General features: G+C 51.4%; 2 protein-coding genes across 2 annotated transcripts; both read left to right on the forward strand.

Annotated features, from left to right (window-relative positions):
- Window positions 1–5,336: 5,336 nt before the first annotated feature.
- Window positions 5,337–9,003, forward strand: LOC124697451 (putative G-type lectin S-receptor-like serine/threonine-protein kinase At1g61610). Its single transcript, XM_047230039.1, has 7 exons — window positions 5,337–6,645; window positions 7,319–7,423; window positions 7,529–7,722; window positions 7,840–8,047; window positions 8,129–8,366; window positions 8,452–8,602; window positions 8,701–9,003. Exons 1-7 carry the CDS (start codon window positions 5,337–5,339, stop codon window positions 9,001–9,003), a joined length of 2,508 nt encoding a protein of 835 aa, XP_047085995.1.
- A 918-nt stretch (window positions 9,004–9,921) lies between these two features.
- On the forward strand, window positions 9,922–12,536 carry LOC124704295 (pentatricopeptide repeat-containing protein At5g19020, mitochondrial-like). The gene has a single exon (XM_047236541.1). It carries the CDS (start codon window positions 9,922–9,924, stop codon window positions 11,899–11,901), a length of 1,980 nt encoding a protein of 659 aa, XP_047092497.1. The 3' UTR covers window positions 11,902–12,536.
- Window positions 12,537–13,139: the final 603 nt, after the last annotated feature.

Here is a 13,139-nt window from a genome sequence, read left to right on the forward strand (position 1 = left end):
TCCAAGAATGAAGTAAACTGAATACCATGAGGTTCATGGTAGGATCAAGGTTTAGTTTAATACATGGAAAAGATAAGTCTAAATTAGTTTCTCCATTTTGTGGTTACTTGATTTGCAATTGAATAGGTGTTCATATGTTATGGCAAGGATTACCATATTATGATCTTTTGTAAGATCAAGCAATTGATCCTTGCTTAATATGTTATTGTGTTGGTTTTAATTCCATTTGATCTAACCCCTTAGATCAAATCATCTCTACCCAAATCAAAGTTTTAGCAAAGGTCACATTGAGGTTTATAGCGCTTGACTTGATGAGCTACTTCAATTCCACCAAGGTCAAGTGAAACTTCGCTATCTTGTGACTCGTTTTACTTTAAAGCGCGAAAATTACCCAGATTTTCTATGCATGAATGCAATGCACACATCTGTTTCCTCTATTTTTGTAACCCCAATACCTGGGATATTACAAAAGACCTCCTCCTGCTCCAGCCCCGCCATATCCATCAGAGCCGCCGCCGCTTCCTCCTCCTCTTGCCCTTCTTTGGTACAGGACGACGGCTGCAGGTACATGCGAAGAACAAGCTCCATGACTGGGCCGACGGGCTGCTGTGGCGATGAAGCAGAGGACGTGCCGGCGAGCTTCTGTGGCGACGAAGGAGAGGATGTGCCGCCGGCCTTCTGTGGCGATGAATCAGAGAGGTTGTGCCGGCCGGCTGATGTGGGGTCGAATCGGCCGACGGGCTGCTGTGGGGGACGAATCGGACTGGATGTGCCGCCGGGCACCTGTGGCGACGAATCGGCGGCCGCCGTGGCCGAATCGGCCGACGGTGCCCACAAATCGACGAGGAGGTGGACGATTCGACGATGAGGTGGAGGATTTTCGCCGGCAACGGGTGGAGGAATAACTCGGGGGAGTGGGGGGTGGACTGCGGGCTCAACCTGGTGCCAGCGGGGAGAATCGAGGCGGGTCAACGTGGGGGGATTTTTTACACCTCTACCGATCTGCGTCGTTTTGCAATTTCGCCCCTTCTGCACGACGGCCAGCCGACGCAGTGACCTTTTGCTTCAATTCATGGACAAGTTCAGTGACTGCATGTCCACGTCACCAAATACACGAGCGCATACAGCACCAGTGACCGTATAAATCAACTCAGACAAGTTGAGTGACCTCCGCGGCGTATTCCAGCAGTACAGTGACTGTACCGAGCAGCTCCGACAATTACAGTGACCGTTGGTGCATTTTACTCTTTTCTGCCCAGCTACAGAGCTACTCCAAGTCGCGCCCGTTAACTATCAAGTGATATTTTCTGCCCAGCTACAGAGCTACTCCAAGTCGCGCCCGTTAACTATCAAGTGATATTTTCTGCCCAGCTACAGAGCTGCCCCGCGCCGCTGGCCCCAGGCGCGCCCCCTCCCTCCACCCTCCCCCTCCCCGCTGCCGGAGGACCCGCCGGGCAAAGCCTTGGTGGCGACGGTGGCGGCGGGGGCCTCTCCCCCGGGCAGCGGCGCCGGTAGCCTCGGGTCCGTTGGTGGCCATGGCCATGGGCGGGGCTGAGGCGGTTGCTGCAGCGGCGTGGCGGCGCTAGCTGCTGCTGCCGGGCGCCATGGTGGTGTCGCGGTTGCAGGCTAGTTGGCCGAGGCCCCGGCGTCGGATGTGGGATTGGGTCCCCGATCTGGCCGGCGGCTGTTGCCGGTGGTGGGCACAACCCTTGCCACCGTCGATGTTCCTCTTCTCCAGGTGGTGGTGGCTAAAGCCGGCGGCTTTCATCCTCATCCCCTATCTGCTCCAGCTACATCGGGGTTGCGGTGTATGGCCGGGCGAAACAACTGCTCGGCGGTGGCCGATGCTGATCACGGCGACGCCTGCGGGCGCCGTTACCTTGCTGAAGGCGTGGTCGTGGCCTTCACCGTGCCTTCCTTTACCTCTGATGCCAGGGGAAACCCTAGGTCCGGTTCACCGGACCAGGCGGCGGCGGCGCCAAGGTGTCGTTATCTTCTTGAGGACGTCGTCCGGGCCATCGAGGAGGGACCGATGCGGCTTTCGAGTTTGGGGTTGGTGTTGTGCTCGCGGGTGGTGGCCGCGGCCCAAGGCTTGCGCTTCCGGGCGCAATGTACGACATGGCAGATGCTCCGTTCGATGTCTTTCCCAAGTCCGTCAAGACCCTGCCTTCTTCTCGCCGACTCCTCTAGGCGCATGAGGGGAGGTACGTTGGTCTGGGTTGCCTTGGAGCCGAGATCGAATCGGTGTTGTCTTGCTTGGTTCGTGACGCGGTCCTGAAGCCTTGTGCTCCTCTTCTCGCCATTCGTGACAGAATGTTGGACAAGAAGAGTCGTTTATCATCGGGTGTGTTCAGGATTTGCTGTTTACCGCTTGGCGTTGTATCGTGGTGTAGCGTTGTATCGTGGAGTGGAGTTGTACCGGCCGCCTTGGCCTTTCTTCTATGCAATTGATACACCTTCCAGGTGTATTCTCAAAAAACTATCAAGTGATATACGCATGATGTGACGGTAGATTGACTAGAAGCACCGAGTAATATATTTGATGGAGTCCAGGAAACTTAGTACTCGTCAGTCGTCACTGAATCATAAGTGTCCAAGAACACTCGCAGGCTGCTCATGTGTACGCCATTTCTTAATGTTTGTATCACTAGTCAGCTAACTGGCGACAGAGATTAATACCGCCCTTAATTACTTTCTACTCTAGCCACCAACGTGGACAACTAAAACGTCAGCTCTTATCCATGGCTAGGGGTGAAAAGGAACCGGATATGGATGCATAAGGGTATCTCCAACCATGTGACCCAAACGGACCCATGTGGATGTCCATTTTTTGCTGTTTGCGTCGTCCGGCGGACACGCGGATGTAGCACGGACGCATACAGAGGTCCGGCTATTTTTTTATTCCCCAACGCATACACACGACCCAAACCGGAGCTGCACCCGCGTCCATGGCACGAAGCACGCGGACAGACTAGAGGCGATGCGCAGGTGCGTGGAGAGCGCGCGCGTGGGGCTGGCGGCGCTGCTGAGGTGCGTGGCGGCCGGCGACGGCGCGGCGAGGCCCTGCGCGGGCATGTCGAGCATGGCGAGGCCGGGCGCAGCGCGACCCTGTGCAGCGCGAGGCGCGGCGCGACCCTGTGCGGCGCGGCGCGGCATCCAGGCGCAGCGCGACCCTGTGCGCGCGAGGCGCGGCGCGGGCCAAGGCGCGCGGGACGGCGCGAGGTGCCGCGGCGAGGCAAGGATGGAGCGGCGCGCGGCGAGGCCGGCAGGCGCGGCGCGGGCCAGGGCGCGCGGGACGGCGCGAGGTGCCGCGACGAGGCACGGACGGAGCGGCGCGCGCGAGGCCGGCGACGACGACGGCGCGGTGAGCCCCTGCGTGGCCATGGCGGGAGTGGCGAGGCCGGCGCGGGCGCGGCGCGGGCCAGGGCGCGCGGGGCGGCGCGAGGTGCGGCGGCAGCCCGAGGCGCGGCGCAGGTACGAGGCATGCTCGCATCGTGGCGCGGCGCGGCCAGCGGCGGCACGGGGCGGAGCTGCTGCGCGGGCGGAGCAGAAGCGCGGGGCGGCGGGCTCCAACGCCGTGGGGCGGCGTGGCGAACGGCCGGCGTGGGGCGGCGTGGCGAGCGCAGCGGCCAGGGCGCGGCGTGGGCGGAGCTACAGCGCGTGCGGAGCTGTAGCGCGCATGCGTCCGGCAAGCTGGACGCTCCCACGGCCACCGCGCGTTCGTCCCCAAGCTGGACGCTCCCACGGTCCGCCCCGGCGAGCTTCGCCCCGGCTTCGTCTTGCTCGCCCACGACCACGCCCTGGCTCGTGCTGCCCCGTTCGACGTCGCCGGCGCGGCTCCAAGCTCGCCACGACCTTGCCCGCCCCTTGGCCGTGGCTCCGCCCTTGGTCGTGCTCGCGCCGGCGTGGCGAGCGGCCGTCGTCCTGCGCGTCGCCGTCGACGAGGTTCGCCGCCGGAGCTCGTTTTGGCAGCGGCAACTTCGAACATGGATGGAAAAAAGTCAGGAGTCGGCGACGGGGTGCGGCCGGCGTGGGCGACGGCGGCATCAGCCCATGCCAGCCAAAATCCGATGGTTGTGCCGGTCATCTCCATGGGAAAAAGAAGACAGAGGAGAGAGAAGCTGTGGGCCTGGGTGGATAAAGCGGACGTCCGGAGCTGTCCCGAACCAGCCGGACAGATGCAAAGTCCGCCCAAATTTAAGTCAGGTTTGGGTCGCCCCGGACTTTAACGGCCGTCCGTTTTGCATTTGGGTCTGCGCGTTGGGACGCGTTTTTACCCAAACGGACGAAAGTGATCTCCGTTTTTGGGTTTGGGTCTCCGCGTTGGAGATGCCCTAATGGCTGCACCGCATCTTTTCTAGTACACTCCCTCAAATCCATATATTAACTATCCATATTATCTGTTGCTGATTTAGTACAGCATTGTACACTCGATATGGATCGAAGGGAGCACTACTTACGGTTAATTGAATATAGGCAATCGTACCTTTTTCCGATTTACATTTTTGCACCGTATTTAGCACTGTTACTAACCATTTTCAACCCTTCGAAACGTTTGGGGAGTTCACGTTCCTGAATGTTCTACCAGTACTCAGCTAACAGATAATCATACTCAAGATCAGCTAAATCAAGTACATTTTTTTTTGGTTCCCTCTTCCAATGGCTTGGCACATCATCTTGTAGTGCTTCATGCTAGTGCTAGTCTTGTTTGGCAAGAATTTCCTAAATGTGGCGCACATGGTTAGTAATAGTGCTACATATGGTGCAAACTGGAAGAATTTCTAACATGTGGTTCAGAGTGTCAACATGACAAATAAAGCGTCCAGACTGAAACTTGTTCCTATATATTTGACTTACTAAGTCTTCCTAATTCACCATCTTCCCACATCAAATATATCCAACCAATGAACTTAATGAGTTGAACAAGATATTACACTAAGTACAAGTTACACTACATCTAAGACCTCATTGTGAAAGTAACATAGGTGCTAACATGCATTCCACTATGAGCAGCCTATACATGTCACATGCATGACTTTAGTACTCCATAGCACAAATACCCTGAGTGAGAACATCAGCAATACTTGGTCCAACGTGCAAAAAATATAAGAACCAGACCAATCTAGACTGCAACTTTTAGATGTATATTATCCGGGCTGCAAACTAAGGTCTAAATACTAGGCCTAGTGTGCAAATTAGCTACTCACAAGTTAACAATTTACATTATTCACCGTGGGTCAAGGCTGGAGACGAGTTCTGGGCAAGAGGCATCAGTACATTTAAATTCCAGATTACATATCAGGCGCACACTGCGCTCAAAGATTTCGGTCAGATCCATGGACTGGTCAGCTCTCACCTACATCACAATCCTGATTCTTCTCTTCCTGCCGATGATTGCACCTGACGACCGGCTTGCCCCCGGCAAGCCGCTCTCCCCTGGCATGACCATCGTCTCCGATGGTGGGGCGTTCACCTTGGGCTTCTTCTCCCCGGCCAACTCCACTCCGGCCAACCTGTACCTCGGCATATGGTACAGCGCTATCCCCGAGCTCACAGTGGTGTGGGTTGCCAATCGAGAAGCCCCGATCAGAAACGACACTTCATCTCAACCAACGCTATACCTTACCAATACCTCCAATCTTGTTTTAGCTGATGGTGATGGTGGGCATATCATTTGGACTACCAACTTGACCACTACCACAAGCTCTTCATCTTCCCTTCTGCCGATGGCGGTGCTTCTGAACACCGGCAGCTTCATCCTTCGGTCGCCGAATGGCACCACCTTATGGCAGAGCTTCGAGCACCCGACAGACACTTTCCTTCCTGGCATGAGGATCCGTGCCAACTACATGACACATGCCAGGGATATCTTGGTTTCCTGGAAGCATCCTGGTGATCCCTCGCCGGGGAGCTTCTCCTACAGCAGCGATCCAGGCTCCCTCCTCCAGTTTTTCTTGTGGAACGGGTCGCGGCCGGTGTACCGCAGCGCCCCATGGACGGGATACCAGGTGTCAAGCCAGTACCAGGCGAATAACAGCAACCTCGTATACCAGTCCATCATCAACAACGATGAGGAGATCTACTTAACCTATAGCCTCGCGGATGGCGCTGCCCAGACCAGGTATGTGCTAACCTACTCTGGCAAATTCCAACTTCAAAGTTGGAACAAGAGCTTGTCATTGTGGGCTGTACTCGGGGAGTGGCCGAACTGGGAGTGCGACCGCTATGGCTATTGTGGACCATATGGTTACTGCGACAACTCGGAGGTTGTCCCTACTTGCAAGTGTCTCCAAGGTTTCCAGCCCACGAGCATGGGAGAGTGGAGCAGCGGCAGATTCTCTGAGGGATGCCAGAGAAAGAAGGCCTTACACTGTGGCGATGGCTTCTTGGCGTTGCCGGCCATGAAAGTGCCGGACGGGTTCGTGCATGTCCTGAACAGGAGCATGGAGGAGTGCGCCGCGGAGTGTGCCCTCAACTGCTCCTGTGTCGCGTACGCGCAGGTCAATCTGAGCACCAGCGCCACGGGGGATTCCACCAGGTGCTTTGTGTGGGCTGGGGATCTCATTGACACTGAGAAGAAGATCGATGGCAACGCTGCTGGTAGCGAGACTTTGCATCTTCGGATTGCTGGTTTGGCTGATTCAGGTACATAGCACGAATATTTCCCTAGTAGATGTGTGTCACCTTCCAATAATTAATCACAACGAAATTAGGTGAATGGAAATTTACTGTAAATTCCTATTTGCAGGAGAAGCAAAAAAAAAAAAAAAATAGAGAGAACAATTACCGTATTTAGTAAAATATGGGCGAAAGAACTTAACATGTCCCAAGTCAGATCAGAATTCAGAAACAGAACTTCACTACCCAGCGATAATTCTCTGTATGTGGATCTAACCATCTGCACATCAGCATAACAATATAAACAGTAAATGGAGTAGTAACCGTTGGAGAATAAATCTGGTGCATTAGATGAGGGTCGCATGAACTACAGTTCCCTGCAACAAACAGTCCCATAAGAACCTGTCAGAAAAGTGAAATATTGATGGATGGTGAAAAATAAAACCTGAAGTGCTCAGCTGATGCACAGATCCTAACACCTTCAGTATCCAAATCGAACATGGTATCAGCAAACTGGTATATGTTTTACCCAAGTCTGTTCAGCGTCCAATGTGTAGGCAATTTAAACATAGTATAATGTCAAAACCTCAAATCATACACAAAACTCGAACACAGTAGTTGCAACCGATAGATGATTACACTTATTATTTGTACTAGAAACATTGTTTGATACCTGATAAGTTAAGCTGTTTTGGTGAAGGTCGAATACAGGAGAGAAATATTTTGAAGATTGTACTATCAATTTTAGCAAGTGTTCTGGTGCTTATGTGTATCTCCCTTGTGACATGGATTTGCAGGTCAAAAGGTACATTAAACTTCGCTCAAAGTAACATGCATGTATGACGTACTAACATCCAGTTTCTACATTAACCTCATGAGACTAGAAATGTTCGCAATATTTTGGAAGCAGGGAAAAGACAGAGACGCGATAATCTCAATAGGTTAGTGCTAGGAGACTTGGACATCCACGAAGGCTTTGGAGCAGGAAGCCCCACTGAAATTTTTGATTTTCCAATGGTAAGTTTCAAAATAATTGTGGGTGTTACGAACAACTTCCAAAAATCATACATGATTGGGCAAGGTGGATTTGGCAAAGTTTATAAGGTATTTTTCATCTATCTGTAATAATCGTATTCTTGATTGAGGCGTACATACATTGCGATCTCATTCATTTATTCACTTCAATTTTTTCTTGAATTTATTTTCTACTCGATCACAAAGGCAACGCTGGATGGTCGAGAAGTTGCTATCAAAAGGCTCAGCAAGGATTCTAACCAGGGAATTGCGGAGTTCAGAAACGAAGTTGTTCTGATTGCCAAACTGCAACATCGGAATTTAGTTAGACTTCTTGGTTGCTGCTTAGAGGGAGATGAAAAGCTTCTGATTTTTGAGTACATGCCTAACAAAAGCTTGGATGCTCTACTTTTCAGTATGATCCAAAACTGCATCACAAGTTCTTTAATCAACACAACAGATATGTCACTAACCATACTATGGTTGCCCTTTGTAGACAGTGCAAGAAAAACAATGTTAGATTGGCCAACGCGGTTTAGAATCATCAAAGGTATCGCTAAAGGGCTCCTATATCTCCATCAAGATTCAAGAATGAAGATTATTCATAGAGATCTCAAAGCAGGCAATGTTTTGTTGGATGAAGAGATGAGACCAAAGATAGCAGACTTTGGTATGGCAAGGATGTTTGGTGACAGCCAGCAGAAGGCAAACACGAATCGAGTCGTCGGAACATAGTGAGTGGTCAATTTTATAAAATTAACATTCTAGTGAACCTAAGTCACAGGGAAAAAAAATAACTTTTGCTGGCAAATATAACAGCGGCTACATGGCTCCTGAATATGCAATGAGAGGCATATTTTCTGCCAAGTCTGATGTGTATAGCTTTGGTGTGTTGACCTTGGAAGTTGTAAGTGGTGTGAAGATAAGCTCTACTGGTCACATCATGGAGTTCGAAAATCTCATTTCCTATGTGAGTATAAGCGTTTCGAAATCTGCAAAGAGTACACAATTTAAACTTGTCGAGTCCCAGAACATCAACTGTTGATTTGAGTCCTTATTTTTTTTCAGGCATGGAACCTATGGAAGGAAAGGAAGGCAATGGATTTAGTGGACCCTGATATAGTGAAGAGTTGCATACCAGATGAAGCTTTGCTTTGCGTTCAGATAGGGCTCTTGTGTGTGCAGGACAACCCCAACGACAGGCCACTCATGTCATCTGTTGTGTTAATCTTGGAGAACGGAAGCGCGGCAATTCCCATCCCAAGCCAACCTGCATATTTTGCCCATACAGATGAGAAAACAGAACTTGTAAGGGGCAGTACCGAAAACTCAAAGAACGGACTTACTATTACAGTTCTACAGGGCCGGTAGACGGTAGGTCAACTGTTCACTTTCCAGATATGAGAACCATTCTCTAAAGGAAAAAATGGGAGTAGTGATATGTAAATGGGTTGGCTATGAAGGTACACTGTGTTGCTATTTACACTTTTCATGCCACTGCATTGTTATGTCCAATTCAAAGTACCCCTCCGTCTCATGAAACCTTTCTTGGATTTGTCAAAGTTTGGATATGTCCACACACACTATATTGCATCTAGATACGTCTAAATTTTGACAAATCTAAGACAACTTTCATGGGACGGATGGAGGGAGTACGTATAATGACAGCATGGTGGAAGCACCTTGCCCTTTGATAGTGACTTGGCCTCAGGTTTGGGTCTGATCACAAGAAAATGATGCCATCAACCTAGTTAGATCGCAGTAATAGGAACCGCAACTACATGGCAAATTCCCAATGACTAATGTCGTCTCCAAATTTCTTGCAACGAATTCACCTAAGCCTTCCTTGGTCGTCACCAGCATCAGGAACATGAACCGCGTAAGCAGAAACGGAGTTCTCACCAGCAGCTTTCTTGCAGACATTTCGTCGAACGCCCTCGGTGCGCTAACCGTCGGACCTTGCACCTTGGGAAGTCGCCACCTGACGCGCCTCCCCCAATAGCCCCCGAGCAAAGCATGAAGCCTGGAGGTACCCTGCGGTGGCAACCAAGTCCGGGCGGCGCAAGGCAGGCCCCTCCCTGCCGCCGCGCCGGAGTACAAAGAACAGGCAGAAATGAAGAAGAAACTACAACACCGCCTGTACAGGTCACGCGCTGACAAATACACGCACAAAACAAACACAATCTGACCTCCAGTGGAAGAGGCGGCGACCGGGGGACTGCGGACTCTCGCTGATAGCGGAGAGATAGACCGCGCGCGGGCGCGCTCGGCGGACACAAAGGAATCCACATGCCCGGCGCCGGCGCCCCTCTCGCCGTCTTCCTCGTCACCTCCCTCAAGTCCGGCGCGCGCCTCCGGCACGGGGAGCAGCTCCACGCGCTCGCCGCCAAGTCGGGCCTCCTCGTCTCCAACCCCTTCGTCCGCAACTCCCTGCTCGCCTTCTACGCCCGCCTCACCCCCGCCTCCCACGCGCCAGCGCTCGCCCTCCACCTGTTCGACGAAATACCGCCAACCCTCCGCGACCCGACCGCCCACAACACCATCCTCGCGGCCCTCACTCGCGCCGGCCGGCTCGACCTCGCGCGGCGCATGCTCGCGGAGATGCCCCAGGCCCAGCGGGACACCGTCTCGCACACCACCGTCCTGACCGCCCTCGCGCGCGCCGGCCACTCGGAGGACGCCCTGGCCGTCTTCCGCGGCATGCTCGCCCAGGGCGTGCCTCCCAACGAGGTCACTCTCGCCGGCGTGCTCACGGCGTTGGCCCATGACACGGCGCCGGTGCCAGTTAGCGTGGCGCATGGAGTCACCGTGCGGCGTGGGCTCGACGGGTTTCTCATCGTGGCCACCAACCTGGTCCATGCTTATGCATCGACCTCACAGGTCTGTTCTGCCCGAGAGATCTTCGAGTGGATGCCGGAGAAGAACACGGTCACCTGGAATGCCATGCTCAACGGCTACGTGAAGGCAGGGATGGTTCAGAGGGCTGCCGAGGTATTCGGGCGGATCCCGGAAAGGGACGCGGTCTCGTGGCTGACGATGATCGACGGGTATATCCGCGCAGATTGTAGATCAGAAGCCCTCAGGGCATATGCTGGCATGGTGGCTGAGGCGGACACGAGGGGCAACGCGGCGCTGCTTGTTGATTTGATAAAGGTGTGCGCTCGGCATGCTGCTGTTTCAGAAGGGCAGCAACTCCACGCGATCATTCTGAAGGATGGTTTTGATGCCCATCTGTTTGTGCAAGCGACCCTTATCCATTTCTATGGTTCTTGTGATCGCCTCGACCTTGCCCGGATGCAGTTCAAATTATCAGACAAGTCACACATTGCGTCGTGGAACGCTCTCATGTCTGGTCTCCTACGAGGGAACCTGATGCAGGAAGCAAGGCAACTGTTTGAGGATATGCCTGAGAGGGACACCATCTCGTGGAGTACTTTGCTATCTGGGTATGCACAGAGCGGACATTCGAACACGGCTTTGCAGCTATTCTTCTCGATGCTAGGTGCTGGTGTTGAACCGAACGACATTACCTTGGCAAGTACTCTATCCGCGGTTGCTGATTCTGGCACATTGAAGCAGGGCAGAAGTATTCATCACTACGTAGTCAGCAAATCAATCCAACTTACCGATAACCTGAGTGCTGGGCTGATTGATATGTACGCAAAGTGTGGCAGTGTCGCTGATGCAGTTCAAGTGTTCAGTTATGTCAAGCGTAAGTCATTTTCCGTGTCTCCTTGGAACGCTATCATCTGCAGTTTAGCCATCCACGGCCATGCAAACATGTCGCTTCAGCTCTTCTCCCAATTACAAAGCACCAGTATCAAGCCAAACTCAGTCACATACATTGGCGTCTTAAATGCATGCTGTCATGCTGGGCTCGTTACCGAGGGGAAGCAGCACTTTGAGTCCATGAGCAGGGAATATGGAATCCAACCAACAATTAAACACTACGGTTGCATGGTTGATCTTCTTGGTCGAGCTGGACACTTGGAAGAGGCGGAACATCTCACCGAGACGATGCCGATGAAATCAGATGTGGTGATATGGGGCAGCATCCTTGCAGCTGCGAGGACACATGGAAACGTAGCCTTAGGTGAAAAGGCCGCGGAAGAGTTGGCCAAGCTTGATCCAAACCATGGAGCATCCAAAGTGGCCTTGTCAAATATCTTTGCCGATGCTCGTCGTTGGAACAACGTGTCATTAGTGAGGAAGGAACTACAGGACGGAAATTTGGAGAGGTTATCTGGAAGCAGTGGAGTTGTTCAGTAATACTGTAGGTCATAACATTTTTTCCTGTGACTCTTCTTGTGCGAACTGCTCTTAAATTGAGCAATTATGATAGCAAGCAGCTTCTTTTGTGTGATTATTCATTTTATTTTCATTCTTTGCTCATTTAAACTAAAGAAATAAAATGGCACCAACTGAATATATGACAAAGCTGACAGTCGACCTCCAGAAAACTGTTATTTACTTCTTGCGGCAGTTACACTATTCCTTTACATGTAAAACTGCAATTGAGAAAATCTTTGTACAAACTTCAGAACAAAATATTTAATTGCACGTTACTTTCCATTATTCTCACATGTGCAAATCCTTAGAATAACATGTCTTGCTTCCTATCCTTCTGGACCAAATTTACCTAGCTGTTGTTGCTTTAAATTCTGTACAGTGTTCAAATCACTGTGTTCAGGAAAAGGTTAGGATGCTACGAGAAATTGATCAGTCTTTCTTCGCACAATATAAAAATCAACTTATTGCTATTACATGTTTGCTTCAGATATGGACCTCGTCATCGCTGTCTGAGCATCACAGGATTTATGTTCAGATTCTATGAATGTTGATTTAAGATTGCCAACCTCAGATTTGATTTGCTCTTCCCTGTAGAGTTTTTTCATTCTCGATTTTTCCATTTACCAATCTGACAAGTGCTGATCATGATTTATGACAGTTAGCCCTAATAAAGGTTGTTGCCAGTGGATTATGGCTCTTCTGGAAGATTAATTGTAAGGTTTGCTGAGGTCAAAGTTGACTGGTTTCACCAGAGGGTTGGCTGCATTCACGGTGCTTGTGCAAACAAGCACCATTGTGGGTGCAAAGAGGAAGCACTCTGTCGCCTGCATGCACACTTGACATGGCAATAAGGTAACATAATGAAATTCAATTGGATCATACTCCCATGGTACCTGGCCACCCTATCCTGGAAACCAGTGACCTATCAGTACCAGCAATCTGCATTAAGAAGAAAAGAGATGCGGAGGTAAGAAAACCTAGCAGGCTGCTTGAGGCTGGCCCTTGGGAAGTGGAAGGGAGTATGTCTTGTGGAAATGATGGCTGATGTAGTATGCAGTACATTGGGGCGAGTGTATATGGAGTTGTTGAACAAGGAAAGGACCACCAAGAGCCTAGAAAGCATTGATAAAAATGGTTTTGCTATTTCCCATTCTTCCTTTTTTCCTTCTACGACTTAATTAAGAAAATCAATTTTGTAATGGAATGATATGGTTCCC

Source organism: Lolium rigidum, chromosome 3, assembly GCF_022539505.1.
Source record: "Lolium rigidum isolate FL_2022 chromosome 3, APGP_CSIRO_Lrig_0.1, whole genome shotgun sequence".
NCBI classification, from domain to species: Eukaryota; Viridiplantae; Streptophyta; class Magnoliopsida; order Poales; family Poaceae; genus Lolium; species Lolium rigidum.